We start from the raw sequence: 26,420 nt of genomic DNA, 5'->3' as shown, positions 1-26,420 counted from the left end.
TGTATAACATATTTTATGCAAATGTAAAATCTCTGCAATGGGACAAAGTGATCTGTTTTACAGCTGATTTTGTGCCTTTGTTCCCTTTTTCAATGGAGTGGAGAGAAAATCTTGACGCTTCAAAATAAACAGTCAGTTGTAAGTTGTTACATATCTAAATTGTACACTTTTCAATAGAAGGTTGACACCCTGACTGAGATCCCAATGTATGAAGCTGCCCCTACTAACGGAGTAGAGAACACGTCTAACCTCGTCCCCAGATTAATAAAGACAGCATATAAGGAATAAAAACGATTCTCATCTGGTCTTAGTGGGAGTCACCATTCCATAAAATTTAGTGGGAGTATTTTTTATCATATAATTTTAGCAAATTGCTTCCCTAAGCAGCTGCTTCTCATAAATCTCTGCACATAACCCACTAGCAACAACCTCTCCCCTCCAGATATAACTCATGAAATGTTTTATTCAATTTTAAGAGTTGATAGTCTAAGTTGCACATTTTTGTGTTTGAACGAGCTGTATTTTATTACATTCCCTACAGTATTTTATTACATTCACTACAGTATTTTATTTCACTTCCTAAATGATAACCTGTCCATTATGCTAGATCCAGCACGCATAAAAACAGAAATCAAACAAACCAACTACAGCACTAAATACAAAGACCCTTCAATAGGGTGGCTATTTAACTGGTTAGCCAGCTCCTGTCACAGCTATATAAGATGTTTAAAAAAATTAAAATCACATTTAACACATTTTAATAAATCTTCTGCAGTGTAGTATATTCTAAAATAAAATGTTCCTTGAGGATCCCTTAGCTGTTCTTTTCTTTGAAACTTTTGGGGAACCCTGAGTTTGATTTTTAAAATTATTGCTTTGAATGGTTCCTTAAACAAGCATTTGAAGAGCCATGCCATGCTACCTGCTATGTGTAAGCATATGTTTTGAGACAAACCGTGTATGTATATATGTTTTACATACAAATAATTTTACTGGGAATTCCGTTAGGGAGTTTCACCTTGGTTGAAAGAAAGATGTGAAAGGACAGACTAAGCCTACTAGAGGTGAAATTGGTCCATTCCTCCCTCTAGTGTCTAGGAGGGGAATAGCAGAAACAATATAACCTTAAACAATGTGTTGTGCATGTGGTCCTGCATTATAGCCTATCCTGCCCATCGAATAAATGCTTTTTGTTTACTTTTATCAGGCTAGTTAGTGCTGGACACAGACCTTTGGGTATCTAACTAGTGCTAGGTACAGTAGCTAGCTTGCTACTTATAGAGAGTGTACCTGGAGGAGAAATATGGCCAAACACCTCGAGTGTTATAGTTGTCTCCACAACTTTATCTTAATTTCTTTTAGACAGACAATGCAAAAAGACGAAAATAATTAAGAGCTTGATAATTTAAAGAGACACGGACTTAAATTGTTGGTAAAGTAAAGGCACTAAAATTACTTGTGGGTACAACTAATAAATGTGTGTATTACCTCAGAGAATTTGACTGCTCAGGCCTGGAACTAGTAGAGCAATAGAAGGCTTCCCTGAGTCATCCCGACCACAGTCTGGAGGCAAAGTCAGGAAAGGTAACAAAATGACACCAGTGTATCCTATGTGGATAGTATATGAAAATAAATGTTCAAACCTGCTCAGATCTAGTCATTTTGAGGTGGATGGTATGCTGCTGTTTCAGCAATGTGGCCTGGGGCAGTCCATGTCTCTGACTGCACTGTTCATGTACTGCTGAAGCCTGGGTTTGAATCCAGGCCACTTCTCTCACAGTAAAAACTATTTTGTCCGTCATTTACCACTTCTGTCTAATAACGCATAAGATGACATGATAAAAGAGAGAAATATTTGTAATAATAATTTGTCAAATATACTTGCTGTTCAACATCATAACATTTATTCATAAAATAATCATTCTCTTTTTCACATTTTATTCAAAGGCTATTTTGAAAGCGAGAATGTGGATAGGCCTAGTTATTTAAACTACTTTGCTATATTTAAAAGTGGCCTTGGGGTTAGTGCTTAACTACACAGTAGTAAAAATGATAGTGATAATTTTTTTAGAGATTGTATGGGAGCTCTTTTGTGAAGCTGAATGTTTGGACAAGCTGTGCTGAATCTATAGTCGTTAAATATATGACCGCTTACAAAAAGCAATGACAACAGCCTGAAGTGCCTTTCAGCTTTGTCCTTGTCAGAACACGTAAACAAGATACATCACTAATCTTTTCAAAAGCATATTAAATACATCCACCCAGCAGAGCAGACGTTAACATGGCGCAAATTATATCGGCTGGCTTCTGTGCCCATAGGAGTTATTAAAATCGATAACACCGAAATTAGATAGTGCTAAACTGCTACCCTCCTGAGAATCTCTTCAGCTGATCGGGGCCTTATTCCATCAGCCTCATCATCAAGTTCATCTCAAGTACATCGCTGACCGAAAGGGATGGCAGGCAACGCTCTGTGCATTTAAACATGAATCACTTTCATAAGTATTATTTTGGGGGTCTTAAAACGTACTGTCCTATTAAAAGGCATGAATCCCTTCACAGAAATCGATGTCATTGATTTTTTTAGTGTCCCTTTTATTTTCTCCTCCAAATCTCTGTATGTCCTACTCACAACACTGATGGCCATGCTTCATGCTGACTCGAAGAACAATCGCCTCCAATGTTGTCAAGACATTTTGCTTCTTATTACATTACTAACTCAATCAGGATTTACCTGTCGGGAACATATGCTAGGAGAACGCCTTCTCAAGCCACGATTAAGCGTGCCGTTATCCGACCAGCCCCAGTAAGTCAAAAGAGTGCAACTAGACAGAGCAACCCTGTCTGACCTCCTGCCCATCCACCCTGGATGGCGCAGAGACAATTTGCACAGCCCTTCTGTGGGAACCCTGGGCACTGTTGGTGTGCTGCAACCAGCATTGTCGCTAATGACGCAACTTTACTGCGAGGCAGTAACTTAAACTGCTGCACCATTCTGGGGGCCTGACACACCAGCAATCTAAATGAGGCATTAGCAAGATAGATTATATTTTAGATGCCAGCGCAGCGGTGTTACTCGTGAGTGTTTACCAATTAAAATGTGTTCCACCTGAGAGCTGGAGCGCTTGATTCAGTTAATTACCTAATTAATTGAATCAATTCCTACGACAATTGCTAGCCTGAAGTTTATGGCCTTACAAAGAATAGATTGAGCTTATCTGGGGTGAAAAACGAGACATTAGTCATTTTGTTACATCAATGTGCCAATAGGTGGGCATTTTCCAGGACATTCCATTTTCATTTGATTCATCCAAGATGTTTCAGTGTTTTTGGAGGAGACAGCCATATGGCATCTTGTTTATTCCCCCCAGGAACAAAAAACCTGTGAAGGTCACTGTGCCGTGAGCCAGGGAGGTGATGGTATGCATATTGAACACTGTGACTCTTCACCTCACAGTGGGAGACAAAAATAGAGAAAAGAAAGGAAGAGAGGGATCAGCAAACAGAGAGGGGAAAGAGGGATGCATAGAGGATTGAATCCCAAAACGTTTGGGTTTTTGCCTGCTGAAGAAACGCAGGATCCACACCTTACAGTAGGTGTTAAAACAGATCCATTTCCACGACTATGTCAAAATAACACTCTGGTCAAAATAACACTCGGAAAGTGTGAAAAATTATAATCATGTAAGTTCTTTGCCTTTTTTAGTAAGTGTAGCTTGTTCAGGTGGGATTACATTTTTTGTAAGGGGATGGGGTTTTAAACCTTCCTACAAGATAAAAAGGACTTTGTATGTAAATATTTTATATTTGTTTCCTATACAATCTATATTTGAACTTGCCAAATGGAAAAACATATACACTATAAAAATTCAGATTGCTTTAATTAAATCAAATAGGCACTGATAAATGAGATATGCAGTGATTGTTTAAAAAAAAAAAGACTGCATTGGGGGGGTCTTGCACTTGTTTTAAGATATATAATATAAAAATAAGATTTGTCTAGAAAGGGCATGTCAACAGAGTGGGAATTAAATTAGGCTCAGAGAAATGTTTTATGGAAGTCTTAGTTTTTTATTAACCAGCTGAAACAGAGACTGTACTAATACATGTGGTTACCTAGCCAGAAAACATCTCGTATGAGCATACAATACCTCTTATCGTCTTGGCGCACACTTTTGTTTTTCCCTGCCCTACTGAACATCTGTAAAACCAGTTTATGAAGTCAACCATGAAGTCAAAAGATGCCACCCACAGACTGTATTCTTTTTAATGTTCACTTTTTATTCTGGAACATTTTCTGCATAGCTCTTGGGATTGGGAACGTTTATTTGGCAGTTGGGAAATCCACTGTCAGGTACCTAAAGTTGTCATTATCTAATCATTTTGTGTTGTAGACAAAACAGGGCCGAACTGTTAATGGAATTACAGTTAAAAACAGCAAAAACGGTCTGACCATTAACTTTTCACCTCTCTCCCTGCAGGCCACGGTTGCAGCATTCGCAGCCAGCGAAGGTCACTCTCACCCCCGGGTGGTGGAGCTACCCAAAACAGAGGAGGGTCTGGGCTTCAATGTGATGGGTGGCAAGGAGCAGAACTCTCCTATCTACATCTCCCGCATCATCCCAGGGGGCGTGGCCGAGAGGCACGGGGGCCTAAAGCGAGGGGACCAGCTCCTCTCTGTCAACGGCGTGGTATTTATTACATTATTTATGATAATGAGAAGGTGTGAAACTCTGTCTACATGAAAAAAGTCAAAAGAACTCCCAGAATTTTAGCCAAATACAATTCAACAGAAATACTGTATTACAAGGTATTATTTTTCTGTTGCCATGCTTGACATTTGTCCTAACCAACCACATACCAGCTAGGAAACTATTGGATAATGTTTATCGGCATGTCAAAATGTTAATGATTGAAATTATTACATTGACAAAGTTGGACAAATCCCTCTTCGACTGTGATGCATCTCAAAACATGTAACATATTTTGTTCCTCCACAAACTGTCCCCCCCAATTTGTGAATATGTACAACAATAACCTGTCTGTCTTCAGAGGTAGAACCAAAGCATACATTTAGGATCTACAAATTAGGTCAATTTAGGGACAGCATAGGTCAGTTCGGCAATCATAAACCACAAGGCAGAGTAGTTTGGGCTTTCAGTCACTTTTTGCTGAATCCTATTCCAAAACCACAATAAAAAAAATAAAAACACAGTACACAGTATTTTCAAATATGATCGGAACAACAAGTGCCTTCTTCAGATGAGCCATAATGAAATACACGCTTCTAAAAGCAAGTCTCATTTGATTTTTGTGCTTTCCAGAATTGTAAAGTGAAATGTGTATTTTTGGGGCTGCAAAAAATGAAGCGTTCTAAACCTGCAGAGCTTTTTGAACTAGACTTCCAGGATAAACCTAATTAATAAAAAACATTTGGAAATTGAAGGTGCTGCAGCCTAACCTTCTCAACTGTTGCCTACAAAAAAATGTTAGGCAAAGTTTATTTGATTTGGTTCAAACCAATTAAACATCAGCCGCTGCTCTGCACTCAAAGGGTGCCATGGCAACCTTGGTTTAATCCCAGGGTGCATTACAGACAGTGGAGACCGAGAGGCCCAAGTGGGTGTTGTACACTGGCCTTGCAATGACTATGTGTATTGGAGAGGAGGCTTGTCTGATCGTACTCTAGTGACTCCTTGTGGCGAGACGGCTGCCTGCATGCTACACTCTGTCACTTCTTAAACGTGCTAACGCTTATATCTCTCTCTCTCTCTCATTCCTATTTGCTGTAATTCCCCAGAGTGTGGAGGGGGAGCACCACGAGAAGGCGGTGGAGCTCCTGAAGGCAGCCAAGGACAGCGTGAAGCTGGTGGTGCGCTACACGCCCAAGGTCCTGGAGGAGATGGAGGCTCGCTTTGAGAAGCTCCGCACGGCCCGCCGCCGCCAGCAGCAGCAGCTCCTCATGCAGGCGCAGCAGCAGCAGAATCTCAGCGCCCAGATGAACCACATGTCGTAGGTGAGGCTTTTCATTGCTTTAAGGTTGGGGGACCATAGCCTGCTCACAGGTCTGTTTGTACTCCTATGTTCATGTTCAGAGCATAGCAAGACAGCACAAACAGATCTGGGACCCTGCTAGTCGGCCGCCAAGGAGAAGCTGGATCCACATGGATAACATTAACGGCTGGTACAGTAAGTAGGTGATATACTCAACATGACTGGTCGCTGAACTGGAAATAATATCAGCAAACGACATCTATACTGTTAGATCTGCTGTATACTGTCCTAAGGATGTTTCAAGTATTTCAGAACCTTGAAGGTTTTATGGCATTCAAACATGGCAGTGTACTGTTTTTGAGCGAGCAGTGTCCAGAGAAACGAATTGCACCCTTTAAAAGTCACGTGGGTTTTTTATACCCAGAGTGTGTGACACCACATGTACATGACATTTTATTTCACAACTGAATTCATGTTGGTCCTCACTTCTGGGGATTTTTTTCACTGCACAGATGACATGGTTAAACTGGTTTTATGCACAGACACATACACAGATGCACACACACACACACACACACACACAGGTATATAAGCACAATAGAAACATACAAAATGAAACCAGGTGTCCTCTTGATACCATGGATTACATCAATTCTTCAATCATTCTTCACATTTTGCCTGGAGCACACATTAAAGGGGAATTACTTGAAATATGGAAAATGGTTCATAAAAAAATGTTAATAAATCCCTCATAAAACTCATGTTCTGTCCCAGTGAAAGCACTAAGCTCAGGATGCAATTGCAATGTGTAGCATGTACTACATTTCATGTGAAACAATTGAGTCACGGTTTAAAGTTTTACCCAGACTTGAAAGAAGCATTCAGCTGAGCACTCTTCAAACATACCTCCAGGGGACACGCCTCAAATTATTTAACGCCTCCCGCAGGCTAAGGAATCGTCCGCGTCACTGATCATTTGATACTAACCGTCCTCGTGTAGCTGCTGCTCAGCATGTGTTACGACACCGCTCAGGCAGATATTTGAAAGCGTGTCGACCTGTGATGGGGAGACAGGGAGAGGGGACTGAACAGGGAACACGCCAGCATGTTGTATCAGTGCTGGCACGTTGACTACAGGGCTTTGATACGGTGGCTAAGAGGCTGGTGCCCAAGCACGCCGGCATTCCCAGACAGACCGCTAGGCAGCAAGTACCATGGGATTGCATGGAGTCCGTGCTTCGGGTACCTTTGACATACCGCCCAGCTATTCTGTCTCTCCCTCATTCAGTACCTGTGAGGGCTAGCCAAGGCAGAGACAGTAGGCTTTGCTATAATCTCTGTTCCTAGGAGCAGTAGGCACGGACAACACATTTACAGGAATTTGGAATGGGCTTCTCAGAGTTGAATCGGCTTTTCAATTCAGGGTACCAGTTGATCTTTTTTATTCTTATTCCTCTGTAATATATAGCATCCAATGTTACTGATTCTAAGTACTGAGCGGTCAAATAGTTTTAGGCATTGCTCTCAGCTTTTTTTACATATTTCTTGTAGGCTCTTCCAAAAGAAGAAGGAGTGAAGGACATTGAAAGGCAGGTTCAATTTCCACCTCTGTGCAGGGGATCCCGAAGGAACCACCTGGCAGTGGAGAACATGATGCTTTTAAGCAGTGAAGACTCTCTGCATTTGATGTATTAACAACCAAATGAAGCTAAAACTGAGAGCGGTGTCCTGAAATGTAAACAATGGTGCTTCAAAATGTGCACGGTTATTTGAGAAATGGAGACTACTGCTGATAATCATTAGTTTGACTATCAATTTGTTTCTGTTCATTTTCAGTTGTCCTTTAACAGTTGAACATTGTGATCCTCCTTCATGTAATTTGTGATACTGTTACCTTTTTAATCTGTTTTGAATTTATTTTACTTGTTTTGACTTGCCATGGCTTTGTACAGTGGTATTTCTATTATTTGATTCCTATTTTTGTGCTTGTGTCTATGTAGGAATGGTCATTGATTTATTTTCTTTTTTGTCAAACTTGTGATGTTTGGATAAATGTGAACAATTTTGTACCTAATACCGTATATTGTAGCAAGAACATATTTTGTATGGTAACATGTAGATTTAGCAATAACATATTTTGGTTGGTTTTACATTTCACACAAACTGAGTCATAGTGAAACATAGTATATGGGAAAGACACAAAAGCTGACAATGTTATGCTAAATAAACTGTATCTTATGCACTGTGTGTCATAAGGCAGGCTTCAGCCCTTCAAATATATTGACAACAAGGGATACCAAGTAGATGAAAACATTCATGAAAACATGTCATTCAAAGAGATTCTTAGAATTTTACAATTGAATAGGCAAGTACAATTTCTGTGCAATATCATAATTGGACTCTTAGCTCTCAAGTAAGCCATTTAAACTAGCCACTCGCATCACAGAGATCTGTACAAATTGATCATATAATTAAATATACAGATTCATATAATCTATAATTGTTTCTATAAAATGTATATAATGACAAATAGAATGTCAAACCATTTGAATATCTATTAGGGTTAATCATATGGTACACTTTCCTTTATTTTTAAATCAATCTATTTTCTAGTTGATAATCTTTGAGATTTACATAAAGTTTAATGTTCCACTGTGGTATGCGCACGTTTGTTAACATGCAGATGATTATTTAAAATATATAATTATATAGCGTTTATTGCCCACTGTACAATTCTTACCGGAATAGCATGGTTAATGGCCTCCTGCCTTGTCACCTTTACATTTTGACAATCATTGTAAGAGACTGTGGAATGTTCTAGGCTTCTAAATACATCTGTTCCTAACTCTTTCTTTTAATCCTCTTAACTATTGTATGACAGTGTTGTCATGACAAGGAACGATATTTAAGTGTAAGAAGTTGCACCGTGAAGTCATTGAAACCTTTCGAAAACCAATTGATGATCAACACGGATCAAAAGACGTTTTGTATCTGTAGTACTAACTTTACGTTAGATGGTTTCCCTGGTAAGCAAACTGTAGTGTGTGTTCTCTGTATTGTTCTTTTGTGGGTGGGTATTGAAGTAGTACCAGACCATTTAACATCCATACTGTGTGCAATGTGCCACCCTGATAGTCCATCCAGACGGGGCTGTAAACGTGTTTTGTTCCTCGGCCTTTGAGCAGTTCATCTTCCACAGATCCCTTTTGTACATTTACTTGTTCTCTTTCTTATTAATGACTTGCATTTTTGAAGCTGGACATACTGTACTTACCGACTGAACAGAAAAAAGACAACGCCCGGTGATATGCAATTGTTATACATATTATATTTGTATAAATAAATATATGTGCGTGTGTACAACAACAACTTTGTTGACCCTGAACTGCCTGGTTATCTATTGTGTATAATATGCTTTTCTGAAATTTGGGGGCAAGACTTAAGAGCTGTAAAAGGCTACCATGAACTATGACCCCTGTCTGTCTAAGCTGTGAAGGGGGTTCAGGGCAGCACTGGCCAGTAAAAAGTTTGTGGTTCTGACTGTGCCTTCAACCGATAGGTTGGGCAGAGGAAATGAGATGAAGTGATTGACGCTACAAGTCTTGAAACACCTATTAGAGTTAATAAGCATAGGATTTTAAGTATCAGAACCAAAGTGCCTAAGGCCCCATTATCCTAGAAGGCAGACACTGAAATTAATGCTGGAGCTCAGTGGTCCTTATTGAAACTAATGCTGGAAGTGGCCTGGTGGGCAGTTGTTCACTCAGAGTAAGGCTGTGGACTTGCTGGCACCACAGTTTACACTAGGCAAGCAATGCTATATGTTCAAATATTCACTCCTTAGAGGTTTCAATCAATAATGTGTAATTAATAAACAGTGACTCAAACAGTAAATGGAGGGTATGTCACTTTGTTTTGTATGGTGGGGCATTGCATCCATGTGACCTCTTTGGCTTGCCTTACCAATCTACTCGAAGCTAAAACTTTGCTTTTATACCGAAAAAGGATAACAAATTCTTTATATGACACCACATTAAGGCAAATCAAGAATGAAAGGCCTGAAATACTAGTACTAACACATTTGAATACAGTGTGCTATACAGTAGAAAATCATGAAAGATTGAATTTAAGCCTATAGGCAAATACCACGCTCCCTCATTTGGAGCGCGGAAACCTGTTTGTAATTACTCTCACCTGTGTTGCTTATCACTGTCTTTAAGGTCCTATTTTTAGAATTTTTTGTCGGTCTTTGTTTGGTTTCCATACCAATACAACCTTTTTCTGTTTTGCTACGTCTTAGTTCTTTTTATAAAAGAACTAGCGCATGTGTCCTGCCTCAACTCTGCATCGTTACAGCAATACTAAATGGTATTACACTTTGCCCTTTTCCTTTATTTGCAATTTGTTAACGTATGGAATTGTTAGGTACCATAGATCATTTAGCAATTTTGAAATTATAGTATAATTGGCCTTTACAGCTACTTTGCTAATCTGCTAATCCAACACATTTTTCAGGAAGTGTTTTACAGAGCATATTTCTAAAGTTTTACAAAACACCGTTTTTGTCAGTAATGCGCTCGGATCGATCCACTTGTTGTCATTAGTCTTCTTGAATATAGTCTGTATTTTGTTGTTTCTTTTGTGCTGTGCCGTTATTTGTTTGTATCTGTACTGTCCTACCTACCGGGCACCAGAGGCTCATGCAAGAGAACAAAAACATTTCCAATGACCTATTTTTGAGTTTGGCCATTTGTATCCGCATCCATCCAACTTGATTCTTGCAAGTATAAACGGCACCGAGATATTCCGCCTGTTTACAGGACTAATATGAATTACTAATGATTTTTTAAATGTTATTTACCACACCATTCTAATATAATCAATAATGTAGTAAAACATGTAATACACGCCTAGTTTGTCTGAGCAGTGTGCGCTGGGAGAACGTTGGCATCACTTGAGCAAGTGTTTTAATATTTGGACTTTCGAAACTCTGGCTGACAGAGAATTACAGGACATCACGAAGTGAATGCTATTGGTAGATTACTTTATCAGGTCACATTTTTAATTTTAACGGTTGACGTTCAATCTTCAGAATACGACAGATTAGAATCCAATTTCGGTCAGGTGGTTATTGGAATGACACTGAATGATATCACAGAACAATATCATGTTAAATGCGTGCTATTTAGTTCAGCAATTAGAATGGCTATATAACATGATTAGTCAGCAATGTATTCAGCTATATTTGACATTTCAGTGTTGTGGTCAGTTAATATTGATAATGTATTCAATTTAGGAGTCACACCGAAAATAATATACATTATTTTGTCATAAAACTTGGTAGGCCTCATTTGTTGGAGTGAATGCTCGGTAATCTGATTTTTTTATTTTATTATTATTATTGGAGCAAGAATGTTAAGACATTACAAAGAAAAATATGGGAAATACCTCCATCTTGTGGTAATAAAGAGCAGACATACATGAGGGACTGGTAGGGTACTTCTATTCCATGTAGCAGTTGGGAGAGTAATGAAATGGGAAAGCAGTATATCACATGTAATTAATGGCCTAGTAATAATGTAGCTGATGCAATTTACTCTCCTGGTTGATGTTTGTACCTTCACTACCAGGGGTCCTCTGTATGTATCTCTGAGTGGCGGAACATTATTTCTGTCATTCTCATGTCGCATGCCTGGTGCATGAATGATTAATGAATCATAACCAAGGTTTAGCCATAGAAAATAACATCAACACGTGAAGCTTTGTGGCCAACAGTGTCTTAATGAAATACAAGCCCTTGCCAATAGTTTTTAACTACAGGTAGGTCCCAATCACCACTGAATGCTCACAGAATAGTAGGGAGCCCATCATAAATATTTACACCTTAGAGTCTGTAGCAAAGAAGTGTCACATGAACAGTTTCTATGGATTCAGATGGTTGTCACAGTGTGTTGTATGGTAACAGGTCAAGTGGTTCAACTCAGGTAAAAAAAAAAAAAAAAGCTGTGCTTACTTGGATTTTACTCTGTTCTATTATGAATGCATAAAAAAATGTACCTGAAAATCGTGGTGGTTGCTTTAGTTCCTTACCACAGAAATATTGTGTGTTTTTTTTTTTTATTGAATTAGAATTTTACTTGTTGGGATAGGTGTCAACTTAATGATTTGTGTTAGACCCAGAAGTTTTATTGTTTGCAGGGTAGTCCTATTTAATGTTGAGTGGACTTGTTGAAAAAGCAAGAAGAAAAGTGTTACTATCAGACCATTTGTTGAAACAGTAGTGTTTCAGCTGTAATTAGGGGTGTTCATGATGAGAAACAGTTGTTACTACAGAACAAACAAGTACAAACAACCTCCCTCTCCTCCCAGCTCCACCCACCACACTGACCATGAAGGGACTCTATTGTAGCGCATTTATTTGAAAGAATAAAAAACTTGTAACATGAATCATTGAAAAGTCTATTAATCACGCTAACAAGGACGACAAAAGAAACAAAACTTGAAAGTAACAAATGCAATTGCTTAAATACATCTTGTTTGAATAATACAAACATAAGAACAGTTATATGAAACGGATGAATTAAATATGTTACATTTGGAATAATATTGTATAAAATAAACAAAAATGTATTTTACATATTTACAATCTTATTTACAAGACCAACGTTGGCAGGTGCTGACTAAAACTCCTCTCTTAAATTAGGTTAATTAAACAATTCTGGCATTTGAAACTCCTTTCCTTGATGTTAACCATCATGAAATAGGAACTAAATGTGGTATGTGGTTTAAAAGGGCTGTCATGTTATTCACAGTTGAATGCAGGTTTTCTTCACAGCACGTGGTACACCGGTCTGTTCCCGGGGCTTTCTGGAGTACAAGGTTGGGAGTCAATACTGGATGGCGAGAAAGGAACCGGAACCATATCTCTGAGCCCAGCCGGGGCGCTGGTGTCCACCGAAGAGAGGCGATCCACGATGTTGGACAAGCATGCCAGGCTGGAGGCCCCAGCACCTCTGTCTCCAGAGTTCCCTGGACGGGGGGAAATCAAGGTCAGACCGGCCAGTGAAGGGACCACTATGTCCCATTAAGTCACTTTATAGACACATGATTCAGGTAACTTGTGATGTTAATTGTGTCCATATTGTATGAATCAAACCCATCAAAGAAAACGTGGACTAATTACTCAGTTTGTACAGTTGGTGGCCAGATGTTATCCAGTTGCATATAATAATTAGACTGACGTTCATTTGATATAAGCACATCATAATCAATGTGTCTTACCATTCTTAGAATAACTGTAGTTGTTGCCAAAGCTTGTGTTCATCTGAGGCCACACGACAGGACTATTGCAGTCAACCTACAAGACAAAACAGTCAACAAATGTTAGAAGAACGGCCAAAACAATCAGCAGCCAAAGTGCAAAGCCATAGTATGTACACATCTACGATCCCCTAAATGCATTTTTAGACTAAGGTTTGTAAATGGTGTACAATTAAGTACGGCACTGAGCTGACAAGTATTGTGCGACAAATATGAAATCATATTAGATTGAAGGCACAAAACATCCCCTTTGTCACTGGCAGGCAGGCTAGGCTAGGGCTCTTTATTTCACAGCCACCTCAGGGCCAAAGTTGCAGGCCGCTCCCATGATCTGCCCTGCTTTAGCCGTGGCTAATCGATTGTATCAGTGGAAGCAACACCAGTTTTTGCAAGATGACACTTTCTCCCAGTAAATCTGCAGAAAATCCTGGCAGCGGCAAAGAACATGCCGTCAGGATGGAATGCAGGAAAGCACAGTCTTTCCTGCCAGACTTCAGTAAGGTGGATTTAGCAGGGTTTAATAGGCTATAAAGTGTCCGGTGGTGGGAAAGCCATTACACCATCCACCATCATAAAGATCCGTTCTATTCGGCATTGCATCACCTTCCAACCATTGTGCTGTAGAGCTGATTGAAATCTTCGCTGGCCTGAGTAGGTATTTATGCAGTGAGGAAACACGCATGCACCAAACACACTAATTAAAAAAAGGACAGTGTTGTCCAGTGAACATCAATGCATCATGCTTAACTTAGCAAAAACAGATGTTTCTATCAAATGGGGCAGCCGAAGACTTGTAAATGCAAAAGGGCGCATTTTAATTTGAATTAATCCCCCAATCAGTGCAAGTGTATTCAATTAAACTTCTAAATTAGAAGTGAGCCTATTCTCCCCTTCAGATCCGGAGATAAACTCTGAACGCATGAAAGGTCACTGCAATATCAAATTGTTATAATATGCATTCCCAGAGAACACGGAAATTAAGCTACAAAGCTAGAGGCCCGAAACAAAAGGGTTTAACTCAAGATCCTGTAAGATGCAACAAGACAGGCTGACAGCGAAGCGATCCATCATGCAAATGGAGCACGCTGAATTAGTCCAATGGGAAGAATGTTTCAGCAGACACTAAATGCGCAGGACAGGGTAAAGCCATAAGGTTAGGCACACAGAGACAAGGATAGTCACAGAAAAGCTGCATAGGAGTCAGAGAGATCTGGGTCTCACCATGCTGTCAGAGCAGCTGGACAAGGGGCTCCCAGGCTCCGAGCTGCTCTCCCCAGGCAAGCTGTAGTAGTTTTCCACCTGCTCGTGGAGCAGCTCCTGGAGGCTTTCGATGTACTGGATGGCGTTGCGTAGGATCTCCACCTTCGGCAGCCGTTGGCTGGGGTTGGCTGAAGTGCACCGCCTCAGAGCTTCAAAGGCGTGGTTCACCTTCTTCAGCCGGCGGCGTTCCCTCATGGTGGCGGCCCGACGCCGGTCCACCGTGCTGGATTTACGCTTGCAGGCCTTGCAGGCCCACTGGAGGCAGTGGCCCGGCTGGTGAGGAGCCCCGGGGACCCGCACATGCTCGTCCTCCTCTGAGCCATCCAGTTCCCCGGGTCCAAACTCCTGGCCCTCTGGCGAGGAGGCACAGGCGCTGTCGTAGAAGACCCGGGACGGGGAGAAGACATCCATGGCTGGGCGGTTGTTGTGGCTGAAGAAAGGAAGGAGGAAACTCAGAACCGTGGGGTGAGAGAGGAGACCTCTGAGTGATATGAGAGGGCTGCAGCCATGGGGCCCCCCTTATATGCCCCCAGCCCAGAGCCCGCAAGACCCACATTGGCCAGATCTAATTACAATGCCCCATTGGCCCAGGCAGGCTGGGGTTAGCTCAGCTCTCCGCCCCACCCGTACCCTCACACCCAGTACCCAGTTTCCCACATCTGCACTCCCTGGTGACTTCCTACTCATCACACCACTACATGAACCCTATCTGTGCACAAACTGACCCATCCGGAATAAACCCTATATCTTTTTTTCCAAATGGTTGCCAAACACCAATTGCTAAACACACAAAGTGGAATGTGACCAAACACTATGTGGTCCAACTTGACAAATGTAGGCTACTAATATTGCAGTGATCCAACACACACAATCTTAAACATAATTAACAGTCGGGCATTATGGAGGTTAGTTCTATTCTCAAAACCTTAAGAGCAAAGGGGTGGGCTGTTGTAGAGTTATTTGCTAATTTTACGCTTGAGATAAATAGCAGCGTTGCAGATGCAGCCCAGCTGCAAAGTGAGGTGTAACATTTCAAACCCCTAGAATTCACATTACCGCGCTCCTAACTCATCACTGAAGGTGTCATGCACGGTTTGTCGATGTTTGTAAAAGCTCATTAAAGGATGATGGTCATTATAAAGGTAATTAAGCAATCAACGTGAGGGTGCCACTTCGTGAATCATTTGCATGACCTACTGTCAAAAGCCAAACATGAACCATTAGCATGAATCGTAATATATCTCAAATGGTGTTCAAAACGAGTCTAAAAACATCAAATAATGACTGGATTTGAAGTCTGTTAGAACCTTAGTCGAATAATAAGACCAAGTAATAAGAATTTCCTCAGTATTTTTAACATTCTGTCTAATTATATATATATTTTTTACCATTTTGTCTTTAATAAATGTTAATGAGCAACTAACATTAATGATGTAAGCTGAAACTCCGAGGCCGCAGGCTGAACTGTACGCATGAGAAACTAAACACCGATGAAGATATAATGAGAAGCCTGTTTCAGTCGTCTGAGTAATTACTCGCGCTTTGTATGTGTTGACAGCCTACAAGAATACAATGCGGATATTTCTCACAACGTGTCAAAACGTTTGGCCGCCTCCATCTCTGGGAACCGCGCACACCTAAGAAAACACCACTGTAGGCCTACCTGCCACTGAATAGCCGTCAGAGTTTGTATTGCGCACAGCTGAAGAAGACATTGGCGTGAGTCTGGCCACCGAAGCTGCCGATGAGATCAAAGACTGTACTGACTGTGAACAACCCCAACAACACGGACAACGAGAAAACCTGCCAACAATCGATTTAACTAATTGACACTATGCGCAAGCATATGGTGTTACTGGCGATACATCAGAAAGATACTGGCCTATGAGCTGCTCTAGCCGTTGTGTACACTCACTCAGGCTCTGTGATCTGAGGTGCTAGTGGTGTCTCCTGGGAACCGGGGTTTGCTTTTTATCGTCTTTATTCCGGAGTTGTTGTCAGGGGTCAGAGCCAGAGTTAAGTGTGGGGCATTAGGTTGGCTTTAATGTCCCTTTCCCTCACGTTTGAAACCCTTATTTCTTCCAAATTGTTCATGCTTTGATTTCCTGAAATGTTATGCCCCTCTTATAGGTGTCATATATCAAATGTGTAGACATCCATAAAGGTTTATTTACCCCAGATACTATGTTTTCCAGATGGAAACCTATTATTTTTTATGTTGACATTGAAAACATTTTATCTAAGGAACAATGTGTTTTAGACTGATACAATCATTCAAATGACTTCACTGACCTGTTAAGAATGGTCTAGCATTTCACTTTTGCATATAACCACTGTTTTATATATTTTCCCCAAGGTCCAAAAGTGGCTGGCCATTTCTTAATGAGTGCATTAGATCATATCACATGACAAGGGTTTTTGATTGGCAACACCACTTGTCTGGCATGGAGTTGTAGTGCCCTGCCAACTTCAGTGTAGTAGGAATCATTTCGTAGCAGGATATTCTAGGAAAGTCAGGCATTTCTCCTCAAGGTTGATCCCCTCATATAATATATCCCCTTTCATTGGCCTTGACTTTTAAGCACATCCTCAACAGCCAAATCCATTTCAATACAAACATCAGTGACAGTGAAATCACTCATCCTCAATTTTTAACACAGCAAGGACAATATACCTCCACCTATAACACAGTACAAAGGAGGTATTAGATATGAATTATAGAATAAACAGCTTTACATCCTAAACTGATAAATCTACATCTAAATTCTAAAATAACAGGTCCTTATGAAATTATCTCCTTTTCAACTTGAAGGTAGTAATTGCTGTTATTCCAAGGTTTAAGGCCTCAAGGTTGAGCAGGTGGTAGATTCTGAAAAAAAACAATATCTATGATATTATCCAAAAACAAACAGTAGATTGACAAAGTCATTTAGAGGGATCTAGGGAATCCTTAGAACTCATTTGGAATTGAGAGGAAGACGCCTAACAATTCTCATGGACACTGCGAAACGGGCTCACAAAATCACTGTGAGAAAGCTTCTTCAATCCCATTAAAATAACATACTGTGGGGGGGCTATCTAGTTTCAATTTGGTTTTGAGACAACCAGACATAAGAGGAAAGATGTGAACAGACAGACCATACACAGTTTGGATTGGGGAGAGGAGCTCCCATTTATTAATGCGCGTATCAGGCATCAATAAATTGGGATTTACATATTTGTTTTATCTAATTAAAACTGGAAGCATTGGTGAACTTAATATTGATTTGCTGTTAAATGATTTGAATTGTTTTGGTACGTAATCTACTGTTTTGGGGGCAGAAAGCAGATTTTTTTTCACCTAAAGCCCAATTACACTAAGAGTGTAATGTTAATACATTTTAACCTTAGCTGGTAATGGTAAACAACCTTTCATACATTTCTATTGCCTATATTTCACATGTCCAGGGATGAAAGTAGCGCCCGATTTCTACTCACAAGTTGTGCTGGATATTGTTTTTGCAGGACTTCTAACCACAACTTCTATACTATTTACTCTGTCCACACATGGGTTTGTCAAGGCTCCCTACTAGCCCAAGACACTGAAAATCTGTTTTTCTAATTATTTGGTGGGCTATAGTTTCCATGCTACTATTGGTGTACATGGCCAGTGAAAAATTCTGCTGGAAAGTAGAAAGTGCTAGCCAAGGAAGGAGATAAGTGGCAAGAAACCGAGACTCGTGCCAACAGCAGTGGACACTTTCAATTCAGGCGCTAGTGGTCCCAGTGACAGTCACCAAATGTCATTGCACTCTCTTTTTTTTGTAACCGTCTTTTCTTTACATTCAAGTCGTGTGTGCACAGTGCACTGTGTGCGAGCTGGAACTGTTAGCACATGTCGGTAGCCGACAAGGACGCCATTTGAAGTGATTGTTTGACGATCAGGCGAAATCCCATCATGACAGGTTGTGTTTATGCCACACCACACCGTGATATGAACGTTATATGACTATTAGACAATTAACCCTATGAAACCCTAGGCTACTATTTTTTTATAATTTTTGTGTAATCCATGGCATAGATTAGATTCTGTGCAATCGTAACAACTGGATAGGTAATGAATAAGTTGTGCGTCAGTGGGAGGTGTATTTGTATGTATAATCAAGAGGGCTGAGGGATGAGGCGGTCACAAAGGGGTCATTGGGGCAATGTGTCAGCCACAGAGATCTGAGAGGCAGCGGAGCAGTTCTTGCTGTGATGCACCTTAAGGTTAGCATAGCAGCGGCCCCTTGGATCATAAACAAATAAGTCAACACGGACGCTGATGCACAGTGAGTAAACAGCCTGCCCTGAGTTGTAGTGTAGGAGCCAGCATTCATATTACTTCACAGTCCCCTGTAAACTGTTTGTAAATGGCTCTGGGATTGAAATCGGCAACCTTTTGGTTACTGGCCCAACGTTTTTGTTGTCCAGTCCAGCTCTGGTGCATCCCTCAATCTTCTAAGAGTGATAATCCAACTGCAGACACTGTAGCAGATTGAGGGGATGGAAGGACACGTTGACTTCTGTCTACCCCTTTTTACCATGTTTTAGACTTGAGGCATGGCGTGCGGGCCGTCAGAAGTGATGGCTGTACTACCTTTCACATGTTTAGTGGCTCTGTGTTTTTCGGTCAACAGTCCAGATGATAAGCAGTCACAGAGATTCTTAGAGACCACAACTTGAAAAAACATGTTCAAATGTTTTAAATAAGAGGAGACTTCCTCCTTTCTCATAAGGGTGATTATCTTCCTGGCAAGAGTTTCCACAAAAGATGAAAGAAATATCCTGTGGTTCACCTCTAGAGATGCAGAAGGAATACTGGTTGGTAGCTTTTCTTCTGCTTAGTATTATGCAGATGTCTGACATGATCTGATGTTGTAATGTATGTCCAGTTGGAGGGGAAGTCTTACAGGGTCTCTGTGGATGATTATTCTACTTGCCTGGTTTAATTTATCGACTGAATGATCATTGATGGTACAGAAATATACATTTAAAGAGGTCAGGTTTAGTAGCACCCACTGTAATTATTTTTAATATAAAGCAGGCAACTGTTCAGTAGCTCACTAACCCCAACTAGCGTTAAGAAGACTGTTGAAATCATAAGCTACTGGTGGATAACCGTCATTGGTTTACATGTTGTTTGTAAGGTGTGGTACTGAAAAGAGGCTTGTGAACGTCAAAGATACATTTTCATTGACAACATTCTAACAGTGTAATCTTTATGGTAGAATGGTACTGTATCTAGGTTAATATGAGAATTTATTACATCAATTATGTAGGTCTCTTGAATGTGGACCACTGTATAAAATACATAGGATTGCAATGGCAAAAAGCATCTAAATAGCTTCACTCTCAGACACGTTACACGTGTCTAACCCTAACCCTGACTATGCAGGTAAGTTGATTCTCCCTATAGCTCCACTTCTTCACTGGCTTAAACTTATGTATTATAGTGGTCTTCTCTCCTATAAATTCTCATCTATTAGAAAAGGAAATTAGGTCTTGATGGCAAATTTAACACATGACCATGAACACAGGTAAATGTATTTGTTGCATAAAATTGCTTACAAATTAAGCAAAATGTAATTATGTATCATGCAGTTGTTCCATAAACAAAATTGATAATCTGCTATTTTATCACTTTTTATTATCACGTCAAATAAGGGAGATATAAATCCAAACTGAATGCACGTAGCTATTGAAAGCACTAATACTAAGCAAATACTATGTAGTCTCCCTAGCATGATCTTATTGCTCACCCATGAAAAAGGACATAACGGTTTGAAAGTGACAAATGTTAACATAATGTACAAACATGTCAGTATACCGTAAGAAACAAAATAATGTACTGCCCTACTGCACTGCTAGCTAGCAAAATTGCAGTCAGTGGCTATCTACAAAAGACAGGACAGAAGAAATTCAACACTATAATTCACTTTAATACAGCAAATCGATTCCCAGTTTTCACACAGATGATCGTTACATCGTGGTTTGAGATGATGTAGAGGCACTTATGTACTGGGAGGAATTGTAGTCTTGAAAGTCTTCAATGTTATAAATTAGCATGTACAAGTTTGTAGGGTGAATAGATACAGGCACATTTATAAAAGTCACTGTGTCCAGACAAGATTTACATAGTTATCAATATGCTAAGCAGGGATATTGGGTTTTGCTCCAAGGTTTTGCTGCAATATCTCTGTCTATTCTGTGCCTTTTAGAAGTCCTAGACACATCACATCTCCCCACAATACAGTCCCACCCATTGCAATTCAGATTTTGATTGGTTGGTCAATTTACATTTAAGGTAATTAGACTTTAATCCAGAGCAACGAATAGGAGTACATTTAATCACTTCTTAGGTAGTTGGACAGAGGCGATAATTATAACCATGGATATCTAGATACATACATATTTGGTCAAGTGATTTAACTAGCTAGCCACTAACAAACAACCTTTTCCTTGAGACTAGACTAGAGACTTACTGAAACCATCCACAACGATATGGTCGATAGAAATAAAATGTATAAAACCAGAGGAAACGTTATGCCTTAATGCATGTGATGTCAATATGGACTATTAATTTTAGTGCCCATCCCTAAAACATAACTAACCAGTTCCATAGTAAGAACAATACTCCTCCCACAGACCCACACATACATCAACCTACACACTTTGATTGGAGAAACACCATGGCTTTATTATCACTGAAAGCTTGGCACCATTGCCTCCCGATCAACTTTCCATGTCAGATCACGGACAGTCCTAGTTTAGATGTGACTTAAGTTACTGGAGCTGACAGGATAAGCTCTCTGCCAGCTGGAACAAAGATATAACCCATGCTATTTCAGGGTCCACTGGATTTTGTGTTCTTCTAATACCTGTGAATACTGGAGGAATTGGCTGCTGGTGTTTACATGTGCGCTGGTTTATCTGAATTTAAATTCCACATGATCAAGTGGGTTAGTTGTGTTGCTGAAAGTCTGTCATATAATAATCATATACAAGCGACAGCATAATATTTCTAAATGTGGTTGTGGTTCAGTATTTCTACTGTTGTTATCTCATTACAATAAGCCGTGTCCATTTTTAGGCTACGTACAATGTAACTAAACTTCTAGACATTTTGATGCTTCTTAAAAGAAAATTCAATACAAACATTTTTCAAATATGGGTGTTTATTAAGTTTGAAAATCCCCAATAAAATAGCCATTCTATGAGTCGGCATTAGACATTAGGAGTTTAGGTTTTGAGGAGTGTTATTCAAACTACCAAACAATGCTATCTCATATTTAACCTCATGAGACCCTTGTCCACCAATGTGGACATGTTAGGCTTTCCTGCACCAAAGCTCAGGTCTTAGGAGCTCAAACCAAATTCATATTTTATCTTAATATATCAGGGTGATTTTTTTTATGGCTGTAACCAAAGTGATTTGAATATTGTTTAAGTGTTACAAAGGTAAAGACATTATAAGACCATGATTGGACTTGCACTACCTGTACCTGGACTTGCACTACCTGTAAAGCTGACTGTGCCTATTCCATATTCATTCAGGAATTTAACTGTCAGTTGACCACCAATATTATTAATAATGAATTCAAAAGTGCTAATGTAAGAAAGCACAAAGATCCCTAATTCAGTAATCACCCCATTGAAATTGCCATGCTTCTCCAAAACACACTGTTTTAAATGTGATCTCACCTTGTCTAAAAGTGACTTCACCCTAAGACACATCACCACCTATCACAGTCCCAATCAAAAGGAGTTTTGGGTGTACAGAAGATTATTTGGGTTGGTGGATTCACCACTCTCTTAGTTTTATAGGCTAACATTTGATTTTCCTCTTATTCTTTCTTCTAAAAAATTATTTGTATATAAGGTAAGACTTTTCAACTGGAAAGAGATTACAGATGGATGACGTTGTTATTGGATTGAACCTCCAATAACTTGAAATAGAGATGCTCAGGACAGGGCTTTTCAGGCATAGAGATTACCTGGAAATTAATAATTGCATGTTTTTAAAATTCTGAAATCTTTTTTGTATATATATAGCATGTACAGCATCAATACATCTATACAGCATCCACGAACTCTATACATCATCAATGAAATCTGCATTTGTAGTGAGTCTGATTCACAAACTGGTAAAAATCATTCAAACATCAATACCATTGCTGAGGTTTTAATTGCATGGTTTTCACTACACGTGTCAAGGCCATAGTGTTTACAATTTAGTTGGTATTTATCAAAATGTATCAAAACAAAATAAATCTTATAATACCTGAAAATTATTTCAAATAAATAATGAAGTGCATAGTTAGTGATGAACAAAACAGAACTGTAGATGCCTTGTATAGGCTGCAATGCTTACAATTTATGTGTTGGTCAGTTCATATAAATACTTAAATACAATAATGAATCTCTTGAGTATTTTCTCCCTTTTGAATATAAAATAAGTTAGTTGTTAATATATTATAAAATATTTACAATTATTAAATGTTAATTTGGGAAATAAAAGGTTAAAGTAAAAATGTTTGTCATTCTTTACACCTCCTTTATACCAGTATTTTTTTCTTAAGAAAACAGTGAACACATAATGCCCATTAATTTGTACAAACGGATACGTGAAAATGGAAACTAAAACATATGATAAAGAAATGGAAATCATTTAGGAAGAGACGATGGAAATGTGAAATGCTGATGTCACTCCTGCACGCTACAACATTCCAACATATCATGCACTATTTTTGGGATACTTCTTCATTGCAAGATTTCTTCTCTTCACTTGAGATGCTGTCGACAATGGAGGATAGGCAAAGAAGGCTGGTGGATGCTGAAGACTCTGGTAAGCCTGGAATATATAAATAAAATATATATGAAATAAAAATAAAAATATATATATATATTTTAATGTAACATTTGCTATATATATAACATATATTCAAATATTATATATAACATTTGAATATATTTATCCACGTGTTTACAATCAAGCATTTACACCAACCTGGCCTCTGATTTGTCATTGGTGCATTGGAATGATCAGCTGTGGTCTGCCAGTTGTGACAGGTCTTTTCCCAATGATACTCCTTATTAGACACCTACATGCACACACACGTATCAACTTTGGTATTTTCAAAGACACACATGTTATAAAAGGTAAACTCAAGTAGTACACATACAGGAATAAAACACAGTAGGACATCTGTCATTATTGGAAAACTCAAGGTACAGGCCAGATAGCCTCTTGCCAATTGAAGTAAATGCATAGAAATCCAGTGGCAAAGATACTCCAATTAAGCTTACATGGTGTTCTTTTGCGTGACAGTTATTTGAGCCATTTGGCGGCTTTTTTTCTTGATCATCCAGGGTATGCAACAGGTCCTGCAATTTCTCGATGTAGTTGATGGCGCTGCGTAAAATCTCCACTTTGGGCAGCCGCTGGTTGGGATTGGGAACGGTCTTTTTCTTTAACGCATCGAATGCTTCATTGATCTTCTTGAGCCGCCTTCTTTCCCTGAGAGTTGCCGCTTTGCGCCTGTCGGTCGGTGCCGACTTTCTTTTACAAACCTTACACGCCCAAATGAGACACTGTCCCTCGCAGTGCGACTGAAGACCGGCTGGTGCGAGGACATGTTCCTCTCCGCTGCTGTCACATCCAGTTTCGGACGGATCCCCACCAGGCGACAATGGGCTGTCATTTCCATGGTACAAAGGGGACACCCCCGCAATGTCAAAGTGCTGCAATGGTCCATGATCTCCCTCGAGATAGCGCAAATCATTAAAGAAATAAGTATTGGTCTCAAAAAGGTCCACCATAATGGTGTAGCCTACACTCACTTGGCCTATGTTTTGACAGTGGGACCCTGGTATTTAAATAGCCCAGTGACACAAGTCACCAGGCGTATATATAGAATGTGAAACTCTATCCAACGCTTAGCTGTCGCAGTGCATCAAAACTTTTTCAATGGAGTCTTTACAGAGTTTGTGTAGAAAATAAATACGCGTTAACACCTTGAAAATGAAAGCTGAAACGTTACTTCAAATTTATGACAGGTGTTTTCAATATATGTTTCACAGTGAAATGGTAACATACTGTACCAGTGCACATCGCGAAAACTCAACTTGCCGTTTAACCTCTTCTCAATGTAATCTTCATGCCCAGCACAAGTTAGTCTCCAAAAATGAATGATACTGTCCCTTAGCTAACTTGAAAAGTTCGAAAAGCTGTAGCAAACAATTAAAATATGTATCTAAGTTAATGAAGAAAGTAATAATAAAAATCTGTATTTTCATTCTGGTTTAATTGTTTTATCAAAACCTTTTTAATCCTATACTGTATATCCTACATCTCAAACTTTTCTCAAAGACGCATACCGTAGATAAGTTCAGTTGTAATTTGTGGTATGTCCAACTATAAAAATAGATATGAATGCACACATGCATCTAGAAGGAATAAATAGATCTGTGACTCTCATTCATCTTGAATCCATAAAATAGATGAAAGCCTTCCGTGATGTTATGTGGCCTTTGACATTAGTTCTATGATCTGCAGTCTGCTTCTCTAATGAATACAATTGGTTCCTGAGGGCTCTTGTTTCTGCCTGGAGATATGGCATTCATGACATAATGAAACGTGTGCCTGTGAGTGCTCAAGTATACTGTTGTGCATCTGTATCTTATGGATGTCTCAGTCTGTTCCCAGCTTTCCAGCTCCTGTGACCTTGTTGTGGATACCTGAGAACTAGGAACTCCTTTCAGGTCCGGGCTCGGCAATACCTGTGCCATTCAATGAGACATCTCTCACCTAATAGAAAATGTCTTCTACATACTCTGTGTTTACACACACAGGACACTATTCTTCCAGTGTTTTATTCCAGCCTGGTAATGAACTGATCCGTCCAAATGACACTTTAGGGAGTGCTTCTAATCGTGTGATTTGGGGGTTCCACTTTCTGACAAAAAAGACTTGGTTGGTCCTGCTCTATTCAACAGGACCATGTTCCACTGATGGCTAATAAGCCATGGATCAAATTGACAATCGATAGATGACAACTTTTGATGCAATCAGTAATGTATGCAAGTCACTTTGGATAAGAACTTCAGCTTTATTACAAAAATTTACATTTAATGATTAAAATAACTTAGTCATGAAAATTATCGAAATGAATAGAGGAATATACAGTGGATATAAAAAGTCTACACACCCCTGTAAAATGCCAGGGTTTTGTAATGTAAGAGAATGAGACAAAGATAAATCATGTCAGAACCTTTTCAACTTTTATTGTGGCCTATAATTTGAACAATTCAAAACAAACTGAAATCTTCGAGGGGGAAAAATGAAAAATAAAAACCTTACAATAATCTGGTTGCATAAGTGTGCACATCCTCTTATAATTGGGCATGTGGCTGTGTTCAGAATTAACCAGTCACATTCAAACTCATGTTAAATAGAAGTCATTACACACCTGCCATCATTTAAAGTGACTCTGATTAATCACAAATAAAGTTCAGCTGTTCGAGTATGATTTTCCTGACATTTGCATCTTAGAGCAAAAGCCATGGTCCGCAGAGAGCTTCCAAAGCATCAGAGAGATCTCATTGTTGAAAGATATCAGTCAGGAGAAGGGTACAAAAATGTCCAAAGCATTAGATATACCATGGAACACAGTGAAGACAGTCATCATCAAGTGGAGAAAATATGGCACAACAGAGACATTATCAAGAACTGGACTTTTGATGAAAAGACAAGATGAAAACTGGTCAAGGAGGCTTCCAAGAGGCCTACAGCAACATTAAAGGAACTGCAGGAATTTCTGGCAAGT

The 26,420-nt window shown here is 39.5% G+C and overlaps 3 protein-coding genes across 11 annotated transcripts in view; 1 reads left to right on the top strand and 2 right to left on the bottom strand.

The window, feature by feature from the left end:
- Positions 1 to 9,888, top strand: part of lin7a (lin-7 homolog A (C. elegans)) — a 77,079-nt gene extending 67,191 nt beyond the window's left edge. For 4 of the 6 annotated variants that reach the window (XM_034290056.1, XM_020042768.3, XM_034290055.1 and 1 more), the window contains 3 exons: positions 4,482 to 4,691; positions 5,801 to 6,016; positions 7,546 to 9,888. In XM_034290056.1, the coding sequence (XP_034145947.1) occupies positions 4,482 to 4,691; positions 5,801 to 6,016 (426 nt within the window). In that variant the 3' untranslated portion in view covers positions 7,546 to 9,888. Of the gene's footprint in view, positions 1 to 4,481; positions 4,692 to 5,800; positions 6,017 to 6,095 lie in introns of all 6 variants that reach the window. The other 2 variants (XR_004575221.1, XM_020042769.3) reach the window with 2 other exon arrangements.
- Positions 9,889 to 12,519: 2,631 nt separating this feature from the next.
- myf5 (myogenic factor 5) lies at positions 12,520 to 16,625 on the bottom strand. 4 transcript variants are annotated; one of them, XM_010887221.3, is made up of 4 exons: positions 16,490 to 16,625; positions 14,536 to 15,004; positions 13,276 to 13,351; positions 12,520 to 13,023 (listed from the first exon to the last, which is right to left on the bottom strand). In XM_010887221.3, exons 2-4 carry the CDS (start codon positions 14,983 to 14,985, stop codon positions 12,824 to 12,826), a joined length of 726 nt encoding a protein of 241 aa, XP_010885523.2. In that variant the 5' UTR covers positions 14,986 to 15,004; positions 16,490 to 16,625; the 3' UTR covers positions 12,520 to 12,823. The 4 variants fall into 4 exon arrangements, with proteins under 4 accessions (XP_010885523.2, XP_010885520.2, XP_010885519.2 ...); XM_010887218.4 differs by lacking the exon at positions 16,490 to 16,625 and adding an exon at positions 16,238 to 16,480; XM_010887217.3 differs by lacking the exon at positions 16,490 to 16,625 and adding an exon at positions 15,999 to 16,228.
- Positions 16,626 to 22,761: 6,136 nt separating this feature from the next.
- myf6 (myogenic factor 6) lies at positions 22,762 to 24,435 on the bottom strand. The gene is made up of 3 exons (XM_010887222.3): positions 23,902 to 24,435; positions 23,603 to 23,696; positions 22,762 to 23,446 (listed from the first exon to the last, which is right to left on the bottom strand). The coding sequence occupies exons 1-3, from the start codon at positions 24,412 to 24,414 to the stop codon at positions 23,337 to 23,339; spliced, it is 717 nt and encodes a 238-aa protein (XP_010885524.1). The 5' UTR covers positions 24,415 to 24,435; the 3' UTR covers positions 22,762 to 23,336.
- Positions 24,436 to 26,420: the final 1,985 nt, after the last annotated feature.

The sequence above is a fragment of the Esox lucius genome, chromosome 23 (genome assembly GCF_011004845.1).
Source record: "Esox lucius isolate fEsoLuc1 chromosome 23, fEsoLuc1.pri, whole genome shotgun sequence".
NCBI lineage: Eukaryota > Metazoa > Chordata > Actinopteri > Esociformes > Esocidae > Esox > Esox lucius.
Note: the sequence above shows the minus strand (reverse complement) of the source record. Positions and strands in the feature narration are given on the sequence as shown.